This window comes from Peromyscus californicus, unplaced genomic scaffold (assembly GCF_007827085.1).
Source record: "Peromyscus californicus insignis strain IS unplaced genomic scaffold, ASM782708v3 Scaffold_11__1_contigs__length_118956290, whole genome shotgun sequence".
In the NCBI taxonomy this organism is placed as follows: Eukaryota; Metazoa; Chordata; class Mammalia; order Rodentia; family Cricetidae; genus Peromyscus; species Peromyscus californicus.
In genome coordinates, this window is record NW_026294402.1 from 60,125,396 (window position 1) to 60,152,223 (window position 26,828).

The 26,828-nt window shown below is 47.3% G+C and overlaps 1 protein-coding gene across 1 annotated transcript; it reads left to right on the forward strand.

Moving 5' to 3' along the window:
* The first annotated feature begins 673 nt into the window (after positions 1-673).
* On the forward strand, positions 674-26,704 carry Ubap1l (ubiquitin associated protein 1 like). The gene is made up of 5 exons (XM_052712437.1): positions 674-10,026; positions 14,936-15,514; positions 18,101-18,310; positions 21,568-21,669; positions 22,360-26,704. The coding sequence occupies exons 1-5, from the start codon at positions 9,736-9,738 to the stop codon at positions 22,492-22,494; spliced, it is 1,317 nt and encodes a 438-aa protein (XP_052568397.1). The 5' UTR covers positions 674-9,735; the 3' UTR covers positions 22,495-26,704.
* The last annotated feature ends 124 nt before the right edge of the window (positions 26,705-26,828 follow it).

Sequence of the window (26,828 nt, forward strand, 5' to 3'; positions counted from 1 at the left end):
AGAAAGATCATCATCAACTTTGGAAACGATGTGGAATTGGGAGCCCTTAGGTGTGACATACTAACATGCTTGTCCCTTTTTGTAGTTTAATATGTATTGCTCAGTTGTGCATTCTGCTGTACGCCTAGGGGACAGAACTGCTTTATACCGGACAGCTAGGGAACGGGCTGTTTTGTCCCAGTGTGTCTGAGCTCATGAGTTTTAAGGTCCAATACAGTTAGCTTCCCCTGACCGACAGGCCTGTGTACCTTTTCCTTTGAACTCTTCACTTCCTGCTCTGAGATGAGCTGCAGGAAGAGCAGCAATGGATTGTATGAGTCGTGACAGTATGGCCCTGTCACCGTGGATACCAGCATCTATGGACAGGGACTAGGGAGATTCAGCAACTGACCCAGAAAAGGAGGCGTTGAACTCTGAGTGGAGAAAAGCTACTCCTGATCTATATTTGGTGTCGGCAAGACTCTCATAAAGAGCATTATTTTAGTCCATTTTTCGTTTTCTAAGTTTCCTGGTATATTGCCTGCCTGTGAGCTGTAGCAGCTGCCGCCATTGTTCTTTCCACGCTTGGAGAGACTCGGGTGAGTGCTGTACCCCTGACTACAGTGACCCTTGGTCATTTCTTAGGTTGTTTTTTTCTTTCTTTTTCTTTTTCTTTCTTTTTTTTTTTTTTTTTTTTAGTTTTTCAAGACAGTTTCTCTGTGTAGCTTGGGAACCTGTCCTGGAACTCCCTATGTAGCCCAGGCTGGCCTCGAACTCACAGAGATCCGCCTGCCTCTGCCTCCCAAGTGCTGGGATTGAAGGCGTGCGCCACCACCACCCGTCATCTTAGTCTTTTCAATCAGCAGAATTTAGATCTATAATTCGGTTTACCTTCAGCCATTTACCAATTCATTTTTTTGGATTTTTCACTTTTACCTAAATTCTCCATATATTAAACATCAATGTTTAATAAAATGAAGAAATAAAATTCAAAGATAAATCAGGAAGTTAACTAATTGTTGATTTATCATACTCTTCCTTACAAATATTTTACTATTTTGTGTTTGTGGGTGCTATGTCTGCATGTATGTGTTTGCACTACGTGCGTGCCTGGTGCCCACAAACCAGAAGAGAGTCCAGTCCCTTGGGACTGGAGTTACAGATGGCTCTGAGCCACCATATGGATGCTGGGGATCAAACCCAGGTCCTCTGGAGGAGCAGCCAGTACTTCTAACCACCGAGCCTCTGCTCCAGGCCCAGATTAATTATATTCTATATGGAAAAAAAAAATACACACATCCCCAAACCAGGACTTGTAAGAGACTAACACAAATTTTTAAGGAATTAGGTAAACACAGGAAAGAGTAACAAGCCATGAGCGAAAGAGTCATTGTATGTTAAATACTAAGTATTTAGTGGAGTCTGTGCTGTCTGAGAATTTGCTGCAACAAGCCAACCAGCTTAATCTCTCTAAAACTCTTTATGTTTCCGTGTCCATGTGACTTTTTAAAAAGCTTAGCTGGGATTACACCATCTGTTGTACTGTTCATGTCTTCATAGTCTGTCCACAGAGAAGCTCTCCTGGAAATTAGAAGGTAAGTACAAACTGTGTCTTATTTCCAGTTAGCTTCTTTTTTAAATGATATGTTTAAAAATGCTTCTTTCAGCTGATTCATGTTTCTGCTTTACCTTATGAGTTAACTTGAATGAGCTGTGTACTTTTGTATATATCCACACAGAAGTTCCTGAGTGCCACACCTGGCTGCTGCTGAAGATTTTGTTTCCAAAGCAAATTCCATTTGGCTTTGGAATAAACTTGTTTTCACATAATCTCTGAAGCAAAGATGGAGGCGTTTGAGGCAGGTGGTGTTTGACTTGTATAACGCACATCAGTAGGTAGTTTCAGCTTGATTGATTCATGTGAGGATGAGGAAGCCAGGATTGGAGCTGTACCCTTTGGGAGATGGCTTTTGGTTTTCCATTTTCCAGGTATTGTGACTTAGGTGCTAAGAGCATAAAAAGGAGTGAACAGAATTCCTGCTTTCCTGGTGTTGAGGGAAATAACAACTTTTTGAAAGCTTTCTCCATCTTTCTCCTTCTAGACTAGCTTTCACTGATACCGTAGCTGCACTGGTAGAGTTCTTTGTTGTCACTGTGATGGTGCTACTAACACATCTGTATTTTCATTGTCCAGATGTTTCATACAGAGTGCTCGTGGATGCTAAGAAATATCCTATAACCCCACAGAGAACACAGGTTAAATGGAAGATGGCCATTAATACAACAATGCAAAGCTGTTTTGAGTATTTAGAGGGCTCTGTGAGATCACAAAGTAGGAACTGACTTCAGACAGATAGCACATTTAAGTGAGGTTATATAAACTGTCATGTAGTAAGAGTAAGTTGCTGTTCCATCTACATGTGTGTCCTGGTTCACAGAGTACACTAAGGGTCAGAGTAAAGGGGGGGGGGGGGGGAGCTGGGAATGTAGTTCAATTGGCACATGCTTACCTAGCATGCATGAAACCCTGGCTTCAGTCCCCAGCACCCTATAAAACCAGATCCCACACTTAGGAGGTGAAGGCAAGAAGATCAGAAGTTGAAGGCCATCCTCGGCTGTTTAGAAATTCAAGGACAGTCTGGAGGACTCAAAACTGTCTCCAAAAGTGATTAGGAAAGATGACTGAAAGCTGCCCTTGGAGAAAGCTGCTTTGAGCAGGTGACGTTTCAGCTCTGGGGGAGAAAAGTTTTTAATTGTTGAGAAGAGAGAAAAACATAGGCAGAGTCAGGAGTAGCGGTGCAGAGGTGCTGTGGGGTCAAGGGACCATGGCAGGTGAAGGCTACTCTGGCTGGAGTTACGTGGGGAAGAATCAGCCTAGTGCTGGGTGTGGTGGTGTATTCCTTTAATTCCAGCACTTCAGAGGAAGAGGCAGGCAGATTTCTGTAAGTTCAAGGCCAGCCTGATCTACAGAGTGAGTTCCAGGGCAGCCAGGGCTACATAGAGAAACCCTGTCTCAAAAGGACGACAACACACACACACACACACACACACACACACACACACACACACACACACACACACAATCAGTCTAGCTATTGCAAGCCTTCAGAATTTTAATTCTTATTTGGAAAGCACCTGAGAACTATGGAAAGGGGAAGAATGGTGGCGTAGTTTTGTGGTTTGAAATGATCACACTTCTGTGTGTAGAACAGAAATGCAATAGTAGCACAAGAGAGGTTAACTGGAGGTGAGCTGCTCAGTGAGTAACACCAGCTTGGATTCCCGTGTTAGCCATGGAGGTGCCACAGACAGACTCTTAAACTTGGCAGAGGATTTGAGATGGGAGGTGGTAAAGGAAAGTGTTAGCACCCTGCAACAGCTCATCATACCTTGAGACAAAGACCTCTGGGGAGGAAATTGGTTTGGGGGAAAAAAGGTGAAATTCACTTTGTGTGTGTTAAATTAGAGGCACTCTAAGCTTCTTGGGAGGTACCTTGCAGGCAGGTGTTTGAGTTTGATCTCCTAAGAGACAGGGAGAAGGTGGGAATTGTTGGCAGGTAATTGAAGCTCTAAGCAAGGATGAAGTCATGTAGAGTACAGTGGGAAGTCATTCCTTGCTAGGCCCACACCTAGGTCAGTCACTACAGCTTTCTCCAGTCTCCAGCCCCCTACTTGGATTTGCCCAATGGGCACATTAGCTGGGAATTGAGAAGTCTGGATTATATAGTTTGTTGAAGCACATCCTTGCTTTCTTTGTATACTCCACCCCATCCCGGCACCTCAGGGCTTTCTCTGCCACTTACTGATTGGAGTCAGAACTCAGCTCAAAACTTAAAGCCCTTGGGGCTAGAGAGATGGCTCCGTGGTTAAGAGAACTCACTGCTCTTCCAGAGAACCCAGGTTCAATTCCCAGCACCTATATGGCAGCTCACAAAAGTCTGTAGCTCCACTTCCAGGAGATTCATCCAATACCTTCCTCTGACCTCAGGAAACACACACACACACACACACACACACACACACACACACACACACACACACTAAATTAAATAAATAAATAGGAAACACAATAAATAAATAAACAAACAAATATAAAAATAAAGTCCTCCCAAGCAGGACCCTAATCTACCCTGAATCTCGCTGCAGAGTGCACATGCTGTTCACTCACTTGTGACCCTCTCACCCCACCCTGCAGATTCCTGTATCTGCTGTCTGTCTGCTACTGTTTCTTTTCTGAATACCTGCTCTTTGATCCTTTTTCTGCTCACAATCCATCCTTCTACCCTTTGATACCCAAGTTAAACCCCATGTATTTCCTAAAGCTTTCCCAAGCCCCATGAGGACTAGGCTGCCTCTTCTGGAGGCACTCCCTGATGCATTTTAGGGTGTTATAACTAGCTCCGATCCACTGTGGCCTTTGCTGTTCTTCAGAAAGAGACCCTCAGACTCTCCAAACTAGAAGCCAGTTCAGGGCTGTGCAGAAAACAGTTATTAAGGATGCAGATGTCAAGTGGAAGATGGGAAGAGGGATTGTTATGTCTGTATCTCAAGTGGACAAGAATTTACTCTGGAGCTTCAATAGAATCTGGGATTTTCCTTCTCTGTAATTCCAAATTCAAGGGTAGCTGAGACTGAAAGATAAATCTGAGGATGTTAAAACCTGCTTAGCTTTCCTGAGCCTCCTGTAACATCCTTAGGCCTCACAGGTACCCAGTAAAAATGAGCCGACAAGGCAGATTTTACCCCAAGACTTGTCTGATCTTGCCCATAGAGGGGCCTAAGTTGCCACTCGCTGACACGCAGTGACAGGATTCAGCAGGAAGAGACGAGTCCAAAAGGCTGGGAGACACCGTCATGAGAAGAATTAGATTGGGGAGGAGATGAGGGAATTAAGGGCTTTGGCCACCTGCCCTCACTTGACCTGTCTGCTCCCAGATTACCCACCCAACATCTCCACGTGAGGCTGTCCTGTTGGGAACAGGATGACCACACAGTGACCCCAAGCAGCAGGGCTTTGTGTCACCCTGCCAGGGCTGACCGATTGTTTGGGGCCAGAAGCATACCCTGGGCCTGGCTCCTGACTGTTACTAAAATGCCGGGCTGTGATCAGGAATTTAGTTTACATTATAGGTAGTTGTGAGCTTGAATTCCATGTGGAAGAGTTTTATTTTGTTTTCCAAAGATAGTGAACTCATTATTAAACCCTGTGTAAAAGACAAGTGATCTGAAGATGCACTTTTAATTGTAGAATTTCAGCCTTGGTAGATAATGGGCCCGTCCTGATTGACATCCTTACCAACAGTGCATGAGAGTTACAGACATTCACATCTTCAACAGCATGTCATGGCCAGGCTTTAATCTGAACTATTCATGACTGATGTGTGGGTCACTGTTTGACTTTCTTTTTTTAAAGGTAGGTTTATTTATTTATTTATTTATTTATTTATTTATTATGTATACAGTGTTCTGACTGCATGTATACCTCACTGTTTGACTTTCTTTTTTTAAAGGTTTATTTATTTATTTATTTATTTATTTATTTATTTATTTATTTATTATGTATACAGTGTTCTGACTGCATGTATACCTGCAGGCCAGAAGAGGGCACGAGATCTCATTACAGATGGTTGTGAGCCACCATGTGGTTGCTGGGAATTGAACTCAGAACCTCTGGAAGAACAGTCAGTGCTCGTAACCTCTGAGCCATCTCTCCAGCCCACTGTTTGACTTTCTATACCCAATGACTAAAGAGGTTAAATATTACATCCTTTATCAATTGGCCATTTGGATATCCTCCTAAGGACATTTTAAAACTTCCTATTGTTTGTAGAAGTTCATTGTGTAGGCTGAATATGAGTCCTTTGTTAGGAGATATTTTGCAAATATCATCTCCCGTTCTGTAGTTGTCTTTAAACTCTGATGACTAAGACTTCTAACTTTAATCCCATTTATCAGTATTTTCTTTGTGGTTAGCCTTTTTTTCTTTGTGTGTATCTATATACATGTGATACTGGGGATTAACTGAGGGCTTCCTGCCTGCTACATAAGCACTCTACCATTGAGCTCTGTAGCCCCACCCTCTTTACTTTTATATTAAGACAGAGTCTTCTAAATTGCTGAGGCTAGACTTAAACTCATTCTGCAGCCCAGGTAGGCATTGAACTTGTGATCCTCTGCCTCAGTGTTCTAAGTAGCTGGGATTAGAGACCCATGTCACCAAGACCGGCTCTGTAACATGAGTCTTTTGTAGACTTCTCTAAGATACCTTCATCTTGGGAGTCCATGTCTGCCCTAAGAGCACAGACCTCAGAGTCCTCCACTGCCAGTCCACACCAGTCACCCAGTTCTCCATGGGTGATGTCATGGCTACATTTGTAAAATCAGCTTCACCAGCAACCATGCTCCCCAGAAGTCTTTACCTCCATCTTGAGCTGCCTGCAATACCAGAGTGTGATGGTGGACTTGAGCCAAAAGGACTCATATGTGGGTGTTGAAGGCCAGAGCAAGAGAAGCATCCTGACCCTGAAGTATCCCATGGAGCAAGGCATTGCTACCAGCTGGGACCACGTGGAAATGATCTAGCACCATACCTTCTACAATGAGGTGTGTGTAGCCCCCAAGGAGTACCCCATGTTGCTCTCTGAGGCCCCCCTGAACTCTAAGAACAACCATGAAAAGATGACCCAGATCTTGTTCAAAACCTTTGACACCCAAGCCACTGAATGGCCATTCGGGAAATGCAGTCCTTGTACAACCCTGGTGGTAACACCAGCAGCATGATGGACTCTGGAGGCAGTCACCTGCACTTTATTTTTGTTTTTATAATAGTCATTGTGCCCCCCTTTTTTGTTCCCCCAATTTGAGATTATGAAGGCTTTGGTCTTCCTGGCAGTGGGTGGAGATGTTGAAGCATCCAAAGGCTCACCTGCACACTGACTTGAGACCAGTTTCATAAAAATGAACACCTTACAAACAAGTAGAAGTGTTTGTTTGGGGCTAGAGAGATGACTCGCCTGTTATGAACACTTGCTGCTCTTTCAAAGAACCTGGGTTTAGTTCTCAGCACCCACATGGTGGTTTACAATAGTAACTCCAGTTCCAGGGCATCTGATGCTCTCTTCTAGTGTTGAAAAGCACTAGGCACACACATATGCACAACACACAGGCAGGTAAAACACTCATAAAATTAAAAAAACACTTATTCAACATGATTGCATACTCTTATCTTTAAATTATATGTACACACACACACACACACACACACACACACACACACACACACACATACTGGTTTTTGAGTTGTTTGGGTTTTTTGTTTTGTGTTTTTTTACTGTTGTTTGTTTTGGATTTTAGAGACCGTTCCTCTGTGTAGCCCTGGCTAGCCTGGAACTCGCTCTGTAGACCAGGCTGGCCTCGAACTCAGAGATTTGCCTGCCTCTGCCTGCCTCCAGTGCTGGGATTAAAGGTGTGTGCTAAAGCTTTGTTGTTTTATCTTTACCATTTGCATCTAGAACTGTAGGATTGAATTTAGGTATGATGTGAAGTAGAGGTCAGTTTTTACATCTAGAACTGTAGGATTGAATTTGTGTATGATGTGAAGTAGAGGTCAGTTTTTACATCTAAAACTGTAGGATTGAATTTGTGTATGATGTGAAGTAGAGGTCAGTTTTTACATCTAAAACTGTAGGATTGAATTTAGGTATGATGTGAAGTAGAGGTCAGTTTTTTTTCCAGTTCTAAGGTTCATTTAAGCTAAGCAAGTGCGCTACCACTGCGCTATACCTTCAGACCCAAGATTGCTTCATTTCTCTCTCCAGATGGATATCAGGTTGATCCAGAACATTTACTGAGCAGTCTTTTCTACTCTTCTGCAGAGCAAACTGTCGTTAATCAAGGGCCTGTATTGTGTGGCTGTCTCTGGATTATTTCTGTTCTTCTGGTCTGTTTGAAGGGCACTGTGTCATCACCACACATTTCTTTCTGTTTGCTGGCTTGTTGTTTGGGGGGTTTTATTGTTTGTTTTCTTTAGTTTGGGGGAAAGGGTCTCACTATGTAGCCCTGACTAGCTTGGACCTCAGTAAGTGGACCAGGCTGACCTTAGACACACAGAGATTCTCCTGCTTCTGCCTCCAAGTGCTAGATTAAAGGCAATCTCTGGTAGTCTGTCTCTCTCTGCAGTCTGTCTCCCCTCTTTCTCCTTTCTCATTTGTTTTTTGCTTGTTTTGTTTTTATGATTGCACTGGGACTAGGGAGATGGCTCAGTGGCTAAGAACACTTCCTATGCTTACAGAGGCCCAACGTTAGACTCCAATCCCCATGTTGAGCAGCTCATAACACTCTTACCTCTGTGGGAACCTGTGCACATATCACTTACATTCATGTAGATGCACATACACATTAAAAAACGACTACCCTGGATTTTCTTGGTTCTTTGTAACCCATTTAATTTTAGAATTAGCATGCCAGTTTACACCAAAAAATGTGATAGAATTATGATCTTTGGGATCTACAAATCAGTTTGTAGAGAATTATATACTGAAGTTTATCATCTTCCAGCAGGCTATGTTCCTCCATTTAATCTAATAGCTTTTGGTTTTCTGTATAGAGGTCTTACACATACTGTGTTAGATTAAGTCCTTTGTGGATATAATATATAATATATAATAGCAATAAACACCAATGGTCTATTTTTAAAAATTCAATCTTAAATTAAAAAAATTCTTTTACATGGTTTATTGTTCACGTATAAGGATGCAATTTACTTTGTATGTTGACTGCATAGCCAACGTCCTTTCTAAACTGTTACGAATTCGTAGAGTTTGCTCATAGATTCTTTTGGAGTTTTCTCCTGTAACTGTGATCTACCAAAATGGTTGTTTCCTTCCTTTGCAATCTGTATGTGTATTAGTTTTCTTCCCTTCTTGCATAAGCTACTATCTGGTGCCACATGGGACAGAAGAGAAGGTGTATGACGCCCTGTTTCACCGCAGCCTTGAGGACATCGCTCAATATTTCGCTTTGAACAGGGTGTTTGCTGTAGATGGTTGGGGATATTCTTCACTAGGTTGAGGAAGTTGCCTTTTAGTCCTAAACTGCTATGACTTAAGGCTTTTTTTTGTGGGTTTTGTTTTTGTTTGGGGGTTTGTTTTTGTTGCTCTGGGTATCAAGCCCAAAGCCTCATGAAGATCAGGCAAACCCTGTCCCATTGGCTAGTATCCTAGCCCCATGTTTCTTAAAATTAATAGAGAGAGGGTTGCTTGCTTAGGAAAGCAAAGCTCTGGGTTTGGACCTCCCTGCACTCCAGAAAAAAGAATAGAGCCGCTCAGCCAGAGAGATTGCTGTGTGGTAAGAACACTTCCTACTTTAAAAGGACCAGAGTTCTGTTCTAGCACCCATGTCAGGCAGCTTATGGTCAAACTACTTGTAACTCCAGCTCCAGGCCATCCTGAGTCTATGGAGCTGTGCAGTTATACAATTTCTCCACTTTATTTTGTTCTTTAAAAAAATGCTGCATTTATTTAGTGTGTGTGTGTGTGTGTGTGTGTGTGTGTGTGTGTGTGTGTGTGTGTGTAGGTCAGAGGATAACTTGCAGGAGAATGGCACAGGAAAATAATTGAAAAAACATCTTACAATGTTTTAAGTAAGTTTATAGTTTTGTATTGGACTTTATTCATAGCTATCTTTGGGGTGCATGCAGCCTGTGGGCACAGCTGGGACATGCCTGGTAACGCATGACTTCGACATAAAACAATATGGATGCTCTGGGTTCTACTCATTTCTTCCCTGTACAGCACTGGCCACTTCTTCTTTTCCTTCCAGCTGTGGGGGCCTCTACACAGGGGAGTGTGGCCTGAGGCTCATTCTGAGGACTCTACGCCCTCTCCCTGCCATTGGTCTTCTGAGACAGCTCCACCATTCTCTGGCAGGATGAACGCCCTTGATGGTGTCTCCTTCAAGGTGCCCAAGGGCTTTGCGATGGACACAGAGCCCCACCCTGCTCCAGAGCTCAGTCTCCCGGACTGTAGAGAGCTTCTGCTGGGCTCCATGGTAAGTGAGTCTCTGAATATCTAGCTCCGTCCCTGGATCTGACATCTGAGACCCAACCCCTGGGCCTGTCTCATGATTGTAAAGGGAAGCTTGGTTTGCTTTCCAACAGTCGAGGGAGTCTGAAAGTAAGCTAATAGGTTCCATGGAGAAGGCTGGGGTCTGGGTGATGGAGTTGTTTCCTAGATCAGCTGAGAGCCTGCCTGTGTGAGCGGCCCATGTGAATTGCTTGTCACTGCCAGTGTGCTCCACTTCATCCCCTCCTCCCCATCAGCCATTAGAAATCACTCTTGGTGATAAGACTCCATTTCCAGAATCTCTGTTAAAAAAAAAAAAAGTACAAGCAGCTAGCTGGGCGGTGGTGGCATATGCCTTTAATCCCAGCACTTGGGAGGCAGAGGCAGGCGGATTTCTGTCAGTTCAAGACCAGTCTGGTCTACAGAGCTAATTCCAGGACAGCCAGGGCTACATAGAGAAACCCTGTCTCAAAATAAGAAAGAAAGAAACACTCTGTGTAGGCTCATTAGGAGGAATAGTAGTCCAGAGCCCAGCACACTGGCTAGGGTCTGAAAGGACCTCAAGTGTCCCCCCCACTGCCCTGTGGTGGTGCTGCACATAATAACCTCAGGATAAAAATGAATTAACTTCCTACAGAATCAAGTTTACTTAAAGATTTTAGGGGAGATACATTGCATTTACATTTATGCTAAACCACGGAGCTGTAGCTCGCGTAGAGGAGTTGCCTATATCATAGCACAGATGTATCCTAAGGTAGACACAGATCCACATAACTTAAAAAGTAAAATCGCCAAGAGCTTTCAAGTTGTTCTGGGGCTCGCATGTGTGGTAGCTCATGCTGTATAATCCAAGCTCTTGAGAGGCTGAGGCAGGAAGATCCTGAGTTCCAAGACAGCCTAGTCTACCTAGTGAGACGTCAAAAACCAAACAACAAAAAGGATCTGATTCAGCTCCTACTCACTTGGCACGTGAGAAACCTGAGGTGCAGAGAACAAATAGGATTTATTCAGTAATTGCCTGAGGCAAGACTGACGTATAGTCCCAGTCTCCAGATCCTTTTGCCTTATTAGCTAAAAGTAGGACCTAACACATAAGAGATAACGTAAAAAAAACAGGTGAGATTTGAAGGGAAAAGTAATTAAAAAAAAAAACACAGGAAGGAGAGGGGGAGTGGTTCTGGGAATTCAGAGCAGAGAGCACAGAGCGCGGTCTAGGATGGGAAGACCTGCGGGTGGAGTGGAGAGGCTCCAGTGGCCTCCAGAACACACAACACGGTGCCCAGGCCCTGCTCTTTCTTTGTACACAGCTCCGAGTCTCCCTGCAGCCTGCACGATGGCCTCTCGTTCTCTGACACAAGCCTGTGCCACCGAGGAGAGGAACTTGGTGGCCAGTCTTGCATAGAAGGCACTAACCAGAAGTCCGTCCTTATGTGTGCATGTGCAAAAATAACTACCCACTTTTTCTTTAAAAAAAATTATTTTTATTTTATGTGCATTGCTGTTTTGTCTGCATGTATGTCTGTGTGAGGGTGTCAGATCTTGGACTTACAGACAGTTGTGAGCTGCTATGTGGGTGCTGGGAATTGAACTCAGGACCTCTGGAAGAGCGGCCAGCACCCTTAACCACTGAGCCATCTCTCCAGCCCCTTCTTTTTCCTTTTTTGCTCATGGGTATTTCTTTTTGTTTTCATTTCAATGTATTACTAAGTTTCTGTTGTTTTTCAAGGTAAGATTTTATTATATAACTCTGGCTGTCCTGGAACTCACTCTGTAGCCTGGCCTTGAACTCAGAGATGGGCCTGCTTCTGCCTCCTGAGTACTGGGATTAAAGGCATGCGTCACCACCACCACTTGGCTTATAAGATTTTATCAGTCTATAGTGAGTTTTAGTTTTGTTTTTCGTTGTATTTTGTATTATTATCATAGGAAACTTGTTGAACTAGTCCACTCTTGCTGGATAGGTAGGTTGTTCCAGAAACTACTTGCCTATATGCAAAGATCCTTCAGGATTTGCATAAATTGCCCTCCACTGGTTCATACTGATTTATCCCCTGGTCTTCATTATAAGAGTGGCTTTTTTCTCCCAGCTTCAAGAGAGGTCGACAAACCTGACTGGACAAGGGACAGGCAAATGGCATCTCCGGGCAGTCTTCCTTTGCTTTTCTCAGTTGACAAATGAGGTCCAGTAGCTTCTCATCGCTTAAGAGTCATTTGTTCTTTCTGTGGGCTCTCCTTAGAACTGCTCACTCCTTTCTGTTGGACTGTTGATGGTTTTCTCTGTGCACACAGCGCGCGTGCACACACGTGTGCGCGTGTGCGTGTGTGTGCGCGTGCGTGCGTGCGTGCGTGTGGGGGGGTGTGGGTGTGGGTGTGGTGGTGGCTTCTGGACTTTGATTCAGCAGGAGCATCTCTAAATGAGACTAGAAAGGCTTGCTCCTGTTTTCTCCCAGTTCTTCCTTATCAGACACTTGAACCACGGATGATGATGCCTTTGTTGCATTCAGTGTGTGGTGGACTCTTTCCCCTTCGCTGACACTTACTAACTGGTCACTCCTTTCCCTATTGCTTGAGATGTCTCTTTATTGCTTATAAAGTACTATTTGTAGAGTCTCTTTACTACTTAAGGTCTATTTTGGGGCTTTCTATCATGTACCTTTAATCTGCCTGCAAAGAATTGCAGTTTAATTCTTAAGAACTGGAAAAACCAGGCATCCTTGATTGTATTTTTTTTTTTTTTTTTTTTTTTGGTTTTTCGAGACAGGGTTTCTCTGTGTAGCTTTGCGCCTTTCCTGGAACTCACTTGGTAGTCCAGGCTGGCCTCGAACTCACAGAGATCCGCCTGGCTCTGCCTCCCGAGTGCTGGGATTAAAGGCGTGCGCCACCACCGCCCGGCCCTTGATTGTATTTTTGCCCCAGAGTTTGTCTGGCTGTTCTTCTTTGCTTGTCCTTTTATATGAAGTTTAGATCCATCTGGTGTAGTTTTGAAATAAAAAGTGTTGGTGTTTTATTGGATTGTGTGTTTTCACCGCTCTGAGTCGCACGGACTCTGTCTGTCTTTCAGTCTCCTCTTCAGCTGTGTCTGGGGTGAAGCTGTCTTTCCTTCTCCGCTGCCTTTCCTGCTATGCCAGTCTCTCTAGTCATTTATTCTGCATATTCACATGTGCCTGCTGTGTGCCTGGGCAGGCCTGGGCCCTAAAGCTGGAGAGGAACAAAGCGTGGTCTCCAGCTCTGGACAGGCACTCACGCCGCATCAGCTGGGTTATGTTCCTGTCCCCAAGGTAGAGTTCTGTCAGCAGAGGGGAGAGTGTCCGCACTGTGAGTCTAGAATTTGTGTGTCCTTCCTCCCACACACCTCTTCTCCCTGCTTCCCACCCCCAAACACTCCTTTCCCCAGATGCTTTCCTCAGTTAGCCATAGGAGAACTCTGAAACTGCCTCCTAGATCTGTTTCTTTGTGCTGTGTTGGGGATGGAGGTCAGAGCCTTGTGCACTCCATGCAAGTGTTTGACCACTGAGCTAAAATATTGATATTTTTAGCAGAATTGTCTATTTTTTGTTCTTAACTTTAAAGATAAGTGGTGGGAAACTCTGGCTTTTGCCTCATTTGTCAACTCCCGGGGTAGATTACTTATGTGGGCTCTAGTATGCTTGCTTTCTCTTTTTGGTCTTTCCATAGTGAGCATTTCACTATGATGTAATCTTGGCTGGCCTCTATCTCTCTATGTAGAACCAGGCTGGCCTGGAACTCATGGAGACCTGCCTGTCTCTGCCCCCATTGCTGGGATCATCACACCTGGCTCTGTTCTGCTCTTTTTTTCAGTTGGTTTGTTGAGACAGGGTTTCTCTGTGTAGTCCTGGCTGTCCTGGAACTTGTTCTGTAGACCAGGCTGGCCTTGAACTAACAAAGATCTGCCTGCTTCTGCCTGCTTCTGCCTGGGTGCTGGGACTAAAGGTGTGCGGCGCCACCACTGCCTGGCTCTATTCTGCTTTTAAGTAACCTGACATACAGTGGAGGAAGCTCTGTAGTCAGACAAAACACAGCTCAGCCACTCACCACCTACCCGTCCTCAACAAATAGCATCATCTGAGCCTCATTTTCTAGTCTGGAAAACAGGGAGGACTCCTGAACCCACCAGGTAGAGTTCAATGAAGATTAGATTGTTACGTTTTCTGGGCCCCAAAATAATCTTGGGTATCAGGAAAGGGAGTGAGGACAGGTATTACCACTGTCTGAGGAAGCTTGTCTGCTGGACCTACTTCTCAGGCTGACAGCTCTGTGGCCAGTGATCCGGGCCCAGGTGAAAGCTCCTTTGCCTAGAACACATTGCTTTTGAAACAAGGTTTTATGTAGTCCAGGACGGTCTTAAATTTGCCATGTAGCCCAGAAGGACCTTGAACTTCCTGTTTTCCTGCTTCTACCTCTCAAGTTCTTAGCTCACAGGTGTGCGTGACCATGTCCAGTTTATGTGGCACCGGGGCTGGAACCCAGAGATTTGTGTGTGCTAGGCAAGACCTCTGCCCACTGACCTAAGCCCCCAGACCACAAAAGTGGTTTCTACTGGAGTGTCTTGAGGTAGCTGTTGCTCAGTGACGTACTGAATGGTAAAGGGTTTTATATATTGGAGTTCTACCATGGTTAATACTATTAACTCATTACTCCATTTGCCCTTCATGTCAGGGCTTGCCATTGAACTGTTATGATGTCTGTCAGCCCCAGAAACACCTGTAAGGGAGGGTGGGAGTGGACTGTGAGGATACCCAGAGCTTAGTTAGAGCCAGGAGCTTTCCCCATCTGGCAAATTTGACTGAACAGGGTCCCCAGGGTAGCACTGAGGGCTGTGTCTCCATGGCCCTGGCTTGCCCCAGCTGAGCCTCACATCGCCCATCTCTCTGCAGTATGACTTCAGCCTGGAAAGGAAGGCTCTCTTCTGGGTGGAAGCAGCCATCCGAGGACCTTGTCCCCAACAATGTAATGACCCGGGGATTGCATCAGCCCCTCCAGCCTGGTTCTTACTGGTCAGTCCAAATGACAGTCTGGTCCCTGCACCTGCTGAAGTCAGAGGCCCAGAGGCTGTACTACAAGAACCTCCCGAGGAGGAAGAAGAGGAGGAAGAAGAAGAAATAGGGGAGAAGAGGGATGAGGAAGATGCCTCCTCTGCCAGCGAGGAGGAGATGGACTCCAGCAGCCCTCAGCCCGGCTCCCCTACAGGCCATCGCCGCTACTCCCTGGATGTGCTGCGAAACATGAGGTCTGAGCTGGCTGGTGCCCGGCGCCGGCTCTCGGAGAGCAGACTAGCCACGTGTCCTCGAGCCCTTCTGCACCGCTTCCGAGGCCACCGCACTCTGAGCCTGAGTGCCAGCCTGGCGCCAGCCCCTGGCCTAGCACCTCAGCCCCCCAGCATCCCCGAGCTGCCCCCACGACCCTCCACCGCCGACGCCATGCCTCCACTGCGGAGCCACAAGCCCACTGTCGCTGTAAGAACTTTGGGTTCTCCTCCAAGGCCACAGGCCCTAAGCCAAGGCTTCCAAGCTGAGGGCCCCCAGCCTGGGTTCCTTCCTGCCTGCACTGCTCTCTACTCATCTGCTCCCACCTGGCCCTGTGGTCCTGTCCCTCCTGCAGCCGGGTATATTCTACTTGGAGGCTCTTGATTTCCCACATGGGCGTATGTCACAATGATTAGCAATCATAGTTTCTAGTCCCATCTTTCTCTTGCAGTGGAATATGAATTCTTCTAGGGGTGAGATGGGATAATATTCGTTTCCTGGGCACAGTAGGCCTTACCAACAGGGGGAGCTCAGTGCATGCCTTCTGCAGACTCAAATCTGGGGCTTCACACTGAGCAGGCTGGAGAGACCAGCGGCGCCAGTTGCTAGGACTAGTTATTAAACAAGTTGCTAGGACTAGAGACCAGTTGCTTCCCACCAGATACCCACAGGACAAAGAGAGCTGGTCAAGAGGATGTGGGGAGAGGCCCAGACTCAGTTGTGGGATCAGCCTTGACAGACAAGGCTGATGCAGCCAGCAAGACCAGGGCGGAGGGAGTCGCAGAAAGTTCCGAGTGCAGAAGTGAGCCTAGAGTCCAGAGAAACTTACGATCTGGGCAGCTCAGCTGTGACAAATTTTGTATTTATATCTTTCTATATTAAGAAATGAGTAGAGCCGGGCGGTGGTGGCACACGCCTTTAATCCCAGCACTCGGGAGGCAGAGGCAGGTGGATCTCTGTGAGTTCGAGGCCAGCCTGAGCTACCAAGTGAGTCCCAGGAAAGGCGCAAAGCTACACAGAGAAACCCTGTCTCGAAAAACCAAAAAAAAAAAGAAATGAGTAGATTTCAGAGTCCACAAGTCCTAGACCCAGGGAAGACGGAGGTAGATCCGGACTGGTAGCAGAATATGGTGCTTGGGTACAGCGTTCTGTCCCAGTCAGACACCGAGGTGCTACAGAATAAGGCCAAGGAGAAATTGAATCCAAAAGACAGAGTCCAGAAGTCTGGCTGGGTTGCTGGGCCACTCTGGGCTACCCTCTCTACTTATAAAGCGGATCAGCGTGACAGGAGGGGCTTGGGGAGCTGGGCAGCTTCCAGATGTTGATGCCGGAAAAGCTCTTGGCTGTCATTAGCAGAGCATGGTGGTACACACTTGTAGTCTCAGCAACTCAGGAGACTGAAGCAGGAGGATTGCCAGTGTGAGACCAATTTTGGCTACATAACTGCTTTAAGGCTACTCTGTGCTACATAGTTATTAAACAAGCTGTTGTCTAAAAATTCAACTTTAGCAACAACCCTAGTTGGGGCCAGCTGGGGCAGGAGGAAGAGGCTTAAGGAAACTGAGGCAGACAGTAGCTAAGAGTCTTTTTATCTATCTATCTATCTATCTATCTATCTATCTATTTATTTATTTAGAGTCTTTTTCAAAGATAATACCACTGCTCAAATCTGGATGCTCCTCAACTTAGGGTAAAAGGAGGAGTCATAGCAGAGAATCCTGAAAAAGTGGTGACAGGTGAGGAATTCATATGTCCCATGTATTAACCAAGGCCCCAGAAGCAAGGCAGCACCTGGTTTTCCCTCAGGGGAGGGGAGAAGTCCGATGGTGTGCCACCAATGCCTTGATAGTTTGATTCCTAGCTGGGAAGTCCTTCCTCATGATGCCAGCCAAACCCAGGAATGTCCTCAAGCGAATGTCTTCTGTAGTGCAGCATTCACCTGAGTCAATATGCTTGAGTACCGTCCTGCTGGGCCTGGCTCAGCCAAACTCCAGGAGAGTATGGCTGGGAAGATGTTCCCTCTCACTGAGTTGTGGGGTACAGCAACCTCAAGGTAGGGTTCATATCTCAAATGTGTACTGTGCATTGGGTCACTGACTTCTCTGAACCTGGATGATTCTCTCTCTCTCTCTGAAACAGAATCTCATGTAGCCCAGGTTGACCTCGAACTTGCTTTGATGGTAGCTGAGGACAACCTTGAACTTTTTATCTTCTTGCATCTGACATTACAGGCGTACACCACCATACTCTGTGTATGAGATGCTAAGGACTGAACCCAGGACCTTGTGCGTTCCAGACAAACATACTACTAACTGAGCTATATACCTTGTCTGTCTGTCTCTTGTTATTTCTCCCTGACCTGACCTTGTACTATGATGCCCAGGCTCACCTTGAATTCCTGGGCAATCAAGCAATCCTCCTGCCTCAGCTCCCAAGTAGCTATGAATACAGGCATATATCACCACACCTAGGCTACCTATCATATTTCATTTACAGTGTTGTAAGCGCTAAGTGAAACATTAGCCTTTGCTGACAGCTTCTGCATACCAGGCCCTTTGCTAATTAGTCACTTTGCTCAGGCTCTGATTTATATCTCCTAACAGCCTGATGAGGTAGTTCCAAGATGGTCTCTGTTGACATCTCGGCAAAGTGAATAGAAAGTGAGTTTGGGCCCACAGGACCTACAGCTCTCCACAATGTGCATAAATTGGGACACGAAGTCAGCCCTTAAGATGTCCAGCCCAGCTGACTGTGACCTCCTTTGGTTACTGACATGTTATCTTGTCTGTGTTTCAGTCCCTCAGCCCATACACCTGCTTGCCACCTCTTAGTGGGACACCCCAGCCCCTCGACTCCTATAGATTGCATTCTGATTCAGCAACTGACCTGCTGTCTGCTCTGACCAAAGAAGAGCAAGACCTCATCGGGCCAGTGGTTGCTTTGGGCTATCCCCTGGGAAGGGCCATTGTGGCTCTGCAGAAGACAGGAAGGCAGAGCCTGAGCCAGGTGAGTGGGCCCAGGGCTGAGGGGCTGCCAATTGCTCCCTCTCTCTCCCTCTCCCGTCTCCTCTCTTGCAGTGCTGGGGATCCACGGGCCTTGTACATAGTAGGCAATCTCTCTATCATTGGTCTGGAGCTCCAGCCCTTGCTTCCATCTCTTTAGAGACAGAACCTCAACTTGGCACAAATTACCAAGTTTGTGATCGAATTTCTAGGCCTTACTGCCTCCCCTCCACAGGACTTCAGCAGGAATCCCCATGGCCGTTTGGGGGATCTCCATATTCAAACCCTATCATAGTCTATGCCCCAAATACAGGAGACTGGAGCTTTAGACAACCAAGAACCTCTCTAGAACTGTCCAATAGGACAATCTCTACTGACAATATCTACTGTATGAGTGTATTTGCTCATATGTGTGCTGGGGTGTATGTGTGTGTGTGTGTGTGTGTGTGTGTGTGTGCAAATATGTGTGAAGGCCATAGGTGAGCCTCAGGTGTCTTCCTCAAATACTATCACATCTTTTTAGAGAGTCTCTTACTTCTAAGTGATATTTGCTGCTTCAGCTAGGGTGGCTGCCTCAGTCCAGTGATTGGTGATACTTGCCCACGAGGCCACATTTCTTCAGAAAACTAGCTCGGTTGGTTCCAAGAGTGTAAGAGCAAATGCTTCCAGGTCACCTGAGCCTAGCCTTCAGGTTGTGTGTGGTCCCCTCCACCTCTTCCAGGTCACCTGAGCCTAGCCTTCAGGTTGTGTGTGGTCCCTTCCACCTCTTCCAGGTCACCTGAGCCTAGCCTTCAGGTTGTGTGTGGTCCCTTCCACCTCTTCTGTTGGTCAAAGTGTGTCCAAGACCAGTCCAGATCTGAAGGGTGGAGAAATAGACTCTACCTCTTGACTGGAGGGACTACAGAGAAATCCTATTCACTGTCAACCTACCACAACAAGGTTCGGGTGCTCAGGAGAGGTGTTGTGGGAGTTCCGCACACTGAGGTGGACTTCGAGGCTAGAAGAGATGAGAAGAGCTGCCGTGACAGGGACAGTATCTTTGGGATGCTACCTAACCAGTCTAGCTGTGGGAGGTATGAGAGACAGGCTCCTGGGACTTAAGAAAGGAAACTGGGGGCCAGTTGAGGGTACCTTGATGCCTAGATCAAAAACGTTGGTAAATGACCCAATAGACAACTGGGAAGTATGGAAGGACTGTGAGCAGGGATGGGAGGTGGTACTGAATGCCACTGCCTTCGCCCATACCCCCTCCCAATGTGCCTGTCCACTGTCCACGTCAGCTCAGAGCCCCTCCTGCCATTCCTGCAGCCCACTTCAGCTGATCAGAGTGATCAAGAGACCCTGAGAGGTCAGGTGATATGGAGCCTCATTCTGGGAAACCATCAGCTCTGCCAGGGCCTCCATTTCCTCAGCGGTGGAAGGGGGTGGGGTGAATGACTTTCAAAATGTGCTCAGAGCCAGGCTATGTGTCCTGTGGTAGCTCCTCCCCCGGGAGCACCACACTCGGTGCTCCTGCATCCATAGACCTCCAGCTGCAGGCAGCCTGCTCTCTGCTGCTGCTTGTTGAAGCTCTCTGTGCTGGGACAAACAGACCAAGAGCTCCGAGAGTTTGAAAACCACAGAGCTGGACGATCTGTGCTCCTGCCAGCTCTGAAGGTCAACAGAAACTTGACCTAATCCTTCCCAGCGATACACGTGGTTCTCACAGCCTAGAGCTTTCATCTGGCACCTGTCCCCTATAAATCCTGCTTTGATTTGCCCAGCACTGGCATAGTCCCCCATGTCTGGTTTATCTCCTCTGCTAAGCTGCGAGTTCCTTGAAGGTAGTTATTAATTGGTTTTATGAACGTGGCATGTGTTTATTGGGCTACTTTGCCTCCGCTGCTGTGGGGATGCAGTGGTGACGGACTAGTGAGTGGACACACATGTAAAGTGAAGCGGTGTGCACTGCACTGGGTGGGTGGGGCCTCAGAGCCCCGAGGATGGCCCAGTGAAGACAGAGTCGGCAGAGAGGCCTCCTGGGAGGATACTGAGGCTGGTCTTGGATGGGGAGCTGGACAGAGGCCTGGAGAAAAGGAGGAAGCTGAGTCTGGGAGCAGGATAGAGAACAGTGAAGAGGGAGCACGTTTGTTTTGGAGACAGGGTGTTATGTAGCTAGGCTGGCCTCGAACTCACTGTGTAGCTGAGGATGATCTTTAACTTATATTATTAGTGTGTGTGGTGTGTGTGTGCACACGTGTGCATGGGTGCACGTGGTGTAGTGTTTGTGCACATGTGTATGCAGGTGCAGACACTCATGAGCGCATGAGAGACCACAGAAAATAGCCTGGTCTGTCCTTTTCTGCTTTATTCCCTTGAGACAAGACCTCTTGCTGAACCCACAGCTAGGCTGGCAGGCAGCTGGCGCCGGAGTTTCGCTTCTGCCTCCCATAGTGCTGAGGTTACAGGCTGGCATGTGGCGATGTCCAGGGTTTTGTGTGGGTGCTGGGCACTTGAACTCAGCTCCTCACATTTAGGAAGCAACTTTCTTACCCACGGGGCCATCTCCTCAGCCTTGACCTTGAACTTCTGATTCTCCTGCTTGCACTTCCCCAGTACACCATCGCGCCCAGTGCCTAGTTATCTGGTGCTGGGGATGGAGCCTCTTCCATGGTTTTCGTTGTTTTTTGAGACGACAGGTCTTTCTATGTTCCCGGCTAGCCTCAAGCTATGTAGCCAGGCCAGCCTCGTGAGCTAAGGATCCTCTGGTGCAGCTGTTTACCCTGAAGACAAAACAAGCCTCTGATGACTTAATGGGGCCAGGGGTGGGTGGGTGGAGAACTTCCTCTGCCACGTCCCCTCCCCCAGCTCTGGTGCAGCCTGTTGCCTGGTGGGAATTCTATTCATCCTAGGTGACAGGTGTGTCTGGGGGTGGGGAGGGGTGCAGAGAGATGGGAGGGTGAGGAGGCTCCTTTTACATTTGGGTGCTCCTCTGAGGAGGGTGGTGGGTCGGGTGGCTGTGGTGGGGTTGACTTACTTGTTCAGAGTTTGTCCTGCACCCCACTGAGGCTCAAGGAACATTTGAACAGCCCTTTTCTTGGATTCTAGCCCCCCACCTGTTGTCCCTCTGTGGGTTCTCAAAGGAAGCCTGTCCCTCTTCTGTTGGCTGTTACTGTGATAGGTTGTCCAGTCTGCATGGCCTTGGGGAAAGCCTGGGGTGACTCCCCAGCATGCCCTGCCACTCCTCTTACTGCCTTTCCCCCTCCACCCTCTTTGGCCCAGTTCCTTGGCTACCTCAGTGCCTGTGAGAGGCTGCTGCGGCAGGGCTATGACGAGGCCCTGGTGGATGAGGCCATGGAGATGTTCCAGTTCTCCGAGCACCAGGTCAGCTGGGTCTCCTGCTTGGGCCCCAGGAAGTGGAAGCATGGAGTGCAGGGGTGCGGTGGCCCCAGAGCAGGCTGTGGAGCTGCAGCAGAGAAGTGGCCTGTTCACACGGGGGAGAAAGTACCGACCAGAGAGTGCAGTACAGCCCACGGTGGGAAACAGAGAATGAAGAGGTGGAGAGGGCAGGAGGCTGGTGTAGTGGGGGCTTTTCTGTCGGTAACCGAACCAACACACCACATTTATTGGATTCCTGGTGTTTTTGAGACTCCCGTACAGGAGCAGACGGAAGACTTGAACTCAGGGAATTTGTGCCCTCCCAACATGGCAGGGAGCTGCAGGCCCTACAGAAAGAAACAAGTGCCCATGATAGCTCCTGCCTCAGTAACAGGGCAGCAATTCACAGGGCTGTGCAGACCCTCATCCTGCCCTAGTACCAATCACAGGGAATCAGAGCCAGATGAGGGGGCCTCAGAAAGATGGCGCCTTCTTTCCTTGGTAGAGGAAGAAAGCATAGAGCTCGCGTCCCCAGAGGAAGAGAAAAATGACAGGCACAGCCCAGGGTCAGGCTTCCCTGGTGAAGGGACCATGGCTTTCTGGGATGGTTTGAGGTGCAGCGGGCACCAGTGAGGGGGATACCCAGGACTGAGGCAGCCTTGCAGTGATGGAGTTCCCTGTCTCCCTCCTCTTCAGGCGGGGGAGTTCCTGCGCCTGTGGCAGCAGTTCAGTGACATGGGCTTCCAGCCAGACCGGATCAAGGAGGTGCTGCTGGTCCACGGCAATCGGCGGGAGCAAGCCCTGGAGGAGCTGGTCGCCTGTGCCCAGTGACAAGCCAGGATACTCTGTGACACATGGCTGACCAGTGAAGTACCAGACCCACCACCCATCCTAACTGCATTATTAAAACCTAATAAGACAAGCCTGGTGGTGGTAGTGCACACACCTTTAATTCAAGCCCTTGGGAGGCAGAGGCAGGCGGATCTCTGAGTTCAAGGCCAGCCTGGTCTACAGAGTGAGTTCCAGGACCTCCAAGGCTGTTAGATACTGTCTTAGGGTTTCTATTGCTGTGAAGAGACACCATGACCACAACAACTCTTACGAAGGAAAACATTTCATTGGGTGGCTTACGGTTTCAGAGGTTTAGTCCATTATCATCAGTGTGAGACATGGCAGCATGCAGGCAGACTTGGTGCTGGAGAAGGAGCTGAGAGAGGGGAAGGAGCTACATCTTAATACACAGGCCACAGGAAGTGGTCTCAGACACTGAGTGTGGCTTGAGCACATATGAGACCTCAAAGCCCAACCCCACAGTGACACACTTCCTCAACAAAGCCACATCTACTCCAACAAAGCCACACCTCCTAATAGTGCCACTCCCTATGAGCTTATGAGGGCCAATTACATTCAAACCACCACACACAGTGAAACCTGTTTGGGGGAGGTGGGGGACCAATCCAAAACAAAACCAAACCAATAAGACTAAAGCCAGGTGTGGTGTCTCAAGCCTTTAATCCCAGCACTCAGGATGCAGAGAAGATGGATTCTTGAACTTGAGGCCAGCCTGGTCTACAGAGTTCCAGGACAGCCAGGACTACACAGAGAAACCTCATCTAGAAAAACAATTATGAAATTAAAAATAAAAAATTACCTAAGAAAGCAGGGCATGCTTACTGTGAAGCACAGAGAATGTCATGGGTGGGAGTCGTTGCTGAACAGCCATTGCTAGAAGCAGCAGGTAGAGAGGAACTGTTTTTCGGGCAAGCCTTGGAAAGCATTCTGTATTTAACTCTTTAAACTATGTGCATTGGTTTTGAGACAATTAAGTAAATGACAGGAATTATCTTGAACCCTGCATGTTTGGGACCGTGGTGTGGGAAACCCTTAATATATATCAGACACCCTGAGTTCTTTTTAATGTATTTATTTTATGTGTGTGTGTATATGGGTGCGCACACACATGCACGTATGCACATATATGCAGGTACCCACAGAAGCTAGAAGAGGGCATCAGATCCCCTGGGGCTGGAGTTATAGGTGGTTGTAAGTCACCTGATGTAGGTGCTGGGGACCAAACTCCAGTCCTTTACAGGAGCAGCACGTGCTCTAAAGCTCCTGACTGCTGAGACACTTCTCCGGACACACCCCGAGTTCTTACTCTCCCAGCTTCGAATTCCTAAGGAAAAATATAAAACTGACCCGAGTTCCTATGGTGACGCATGCCTTTAATCCCAGCCCTCAGGAGGCAGAGGCAGGCAGATCTCTGTGAGTTTGAGGCCAGCCTGGTCTGCATAGCAAGTTCCAGGACAGCCTGAGCTACATAGCAAGACCCTATCTCAAACATAATAAAACAGAGGAATCTGACTAGGTCTACATTTTCCAGACCTGGCTCCTCTTCCATGAGAGTTCTTAGGGAATCCCTGGGTCCTGCACCTTATATTCTGATTCAGAAAGCACAGATGGCCAGGCCTCCAGGAATTTGGGGTTTTGTTGTTGGTTGGTTAGAATTACATTGTTTTGTTTTTGCGTGAGGTATCTATGTTACCTGGTTGGTCTTGAACTTGTGAGCTCAAGTGATCCTCCTGTGACCTCAGTCTCCCAGGTAGTTGTCCAACCTTGTTTTATATCTGAGGCTCTCTGGAGGCCTTTGCAATGCAGCAGGCCCATGACCCCCGTGCCTGACCCCCTAGACCACCAATCTGTGCCCCTTTCTGCTCTGATAATCTGGGTCCTATACCAGCCTGTTATCTTTGGGGGGCGGGGTTGGGACAACAGTTGTCTCTAGCCACCCCAAGCCTATATTTAAGAGGCCTCTAGGGATTGAGAGGGCCAGTTGCTGGAGTGGCCTGTGACTCAGGCAAGAGGTCAAAGGCCAAAGCACTGGTGCCCTTGCCTCTGACAGCAGCCCACCTGAAGTCCTCTAACAGTTACCAGGATTCGGACCTTTCATTCTCTTGGCTCTAGAAACGGAGATGGAGCCGGAGCCTGTGGAAAGCCCAGGGACAGTGCCCAGAGCACTCCACTCCTTGCTCAGTTGTGTATTGGGGACTTCTGCAGCTGAAACAGCAAGCTCGGGACTGTTACCCAGCTCTCCAGAGGCCCACCAACTCCCTTGTGCTTTCCACTAGTCTCAGTGCCAGCCAGCTTGAAGTCACGTTGAAAACACTCCTTGGCCTTCTAACTTGCTTTGAGTAGGTTGAAGGCAGTGCACAGAGGAGTATTTGGGAAAATGGGCCAGAGAGCATGAAGTTGGTCATGAGTCTGTTGTTGAAAATTAAACTGACTTGGAAAAGAGTAAAATTAAGTCTGAATGCTGACAGGCTGTGAGGGACCTGAGGCTTGTTCCACTTAAGCTAATCTGGCTCAGAAGGCCCCTTTTATTAAGTCCATTGAACTAGAAGTGACCAGCTGGCAGACCCACAAGTCACTCACCACTCCTATTCTTTCCTAGTGCGAGCAACCCTTCCATTTCCATCCCTGGGAAACTATTGATTACAAATGAAACAACAGAAACATTGGTAGTTTGCAATAAATATTGTTTAGTTGTTTTTTAAAATTTCATTCATAGCCGGGCGGTGGTGGCTCACACCTTTAGTCCCAGCACTTGGGAGGCAGAGCCAGGCGGATCTCTGTGAGTTCAAGGCCAGCCTGGGCTACCAAGTGAGTTCCAGGAAAAGGCACAAAGCTACACAGAGAAACCCTGTCTCAAAAAACCAAAAAAAAAAAAAAAATTTCATTCATATATATGGCTTTGTAAGTTTAATTAGGGTTGTTTACAGGAGCATGGGCAAATTTGCCAGTAGCCACACTACTGAAGAAAATGTCTTTCCTTCCCTCACAGCTTTTAACTGCCTATAGGATCTATGGTTTATCTCCTCAGGGAGGGGTGGGGCCTCACAAACCACACCCCCTTAAAGATTGTTTTAGAAGGTGGAAAAATAGAGTTTGAGACATAGACTCTGAAATCAGATAGGGCTACAAGTTCAGTCTTATTGATAACTAGCTGTGTGAACTTTTGAAAGTTGTTCGTCTTCCCTGTGCCTCAGTTTCTCATTCATAAAATACAGACTGAAACTTTTCAATGATGCTGATTGAGTGGGATAGTGCATAGGATGCTTGTGGCACTATCTACCAGCCCATTCACATATTTCCTCCCTTTCCCTGTCCTGTAGCCCCACCCTTCTCTGCTCATCTCTCTGTCATTTAACGAACACCAGCTGTTATGATTTGCTTACATGTTCCCGAAAGTTTCAGACTTAGTTCCCAGCTGATGGTGCTGGTGGGGAATGGTAAAAGGAAGTCACACCATGTGCTTGCCGAGACCCTGGCCCCTTCTCTCTTCTCCGCTTTTCGGCCACTGTTATGGGAGCAGCTTTGCTCTATCGTGGACTCCCACCATGAAGCTCTGCCTCACCACAGGCCCCAAACAACAGAACAGAGCGACCATCATCTGGAACCTCTGAAACTGTGAGTCAGAAATGTCCTTGGTTTTCTCACTCATTTTCCCAGCTACAGAAAACTAACACAGCTGAATTCTGTAACCAAACTCAATACCTGAGCAAATCTGTCCCCTGAAAGACAAATTGCTAAACGGTTTTATTAATAAAAAAAACCCTGGAGCCATATATTTGGGTAAAAACTGAGAGATCAGGGAAGCAGAAAGAAGCCATCACGTTCTTACCACTAGAAATCCTCAGCAAAGAGAGCTACTTCCTTTATACCCACACCTATATCCTTTCTGTGCCCTGCCATCTCACTTCCTCTTTCTGCCCAGCTCTATCACTTCCTGTCTGTCTGTACAAACCTCCAGACCTCCATGGATAGTGCTAGGATTAAAGGTGTATGCCACCATGCCTGTCTCTATTCCCAGTGTGGCCTTGAACTCACAGAGATCCAGATGAATCTCTGCCTCCCGAATACTAGAATTAAAGGCGTGTGCTACCATTGCCTGACTTCTATGTTTAATATAGCGGTTGGCTTTTTCCTCTGATCTCTAAATAAGCTTTATTTATTAGAGCACAAATAAAATATCACTGCAGTCCCCCAGGGACCCAACCTCTCTGATCAGCAGAGTTGAAGAAAGTAGGCAGAAGGAAGGATGACGGAAGGGCCACCTGGGAAAATGGCGGCTCTACAACTAATAGGAAGGGTCAGGTGGCTCCTGA

Bases quoted from the DNA above. Each gene is read 5' to 3' on its own strand.
- Ubap1l (XM_052712437.1), top strand. From the start codon at position 9,736: ATGCTCTGGGTTCTACTCATTTCTTCCCTGTACAGCACTGGCCACTTC. The intron at 15,515-18,100 runs GTAAGAACTTTG...TCTGTGTTTCAG, and splicing joins GCCACAAGCCCACTGTCGCT to TCCCTCAGCCCATACACCTG. The intron at 21,670-22,359 runs GTCAGCTGGGTC...CCTCCTCTTCAG, and splicing joins TCCAGTTCTCCGAGCACCAG to GCGGGGGAGTTCCTGCGCCT.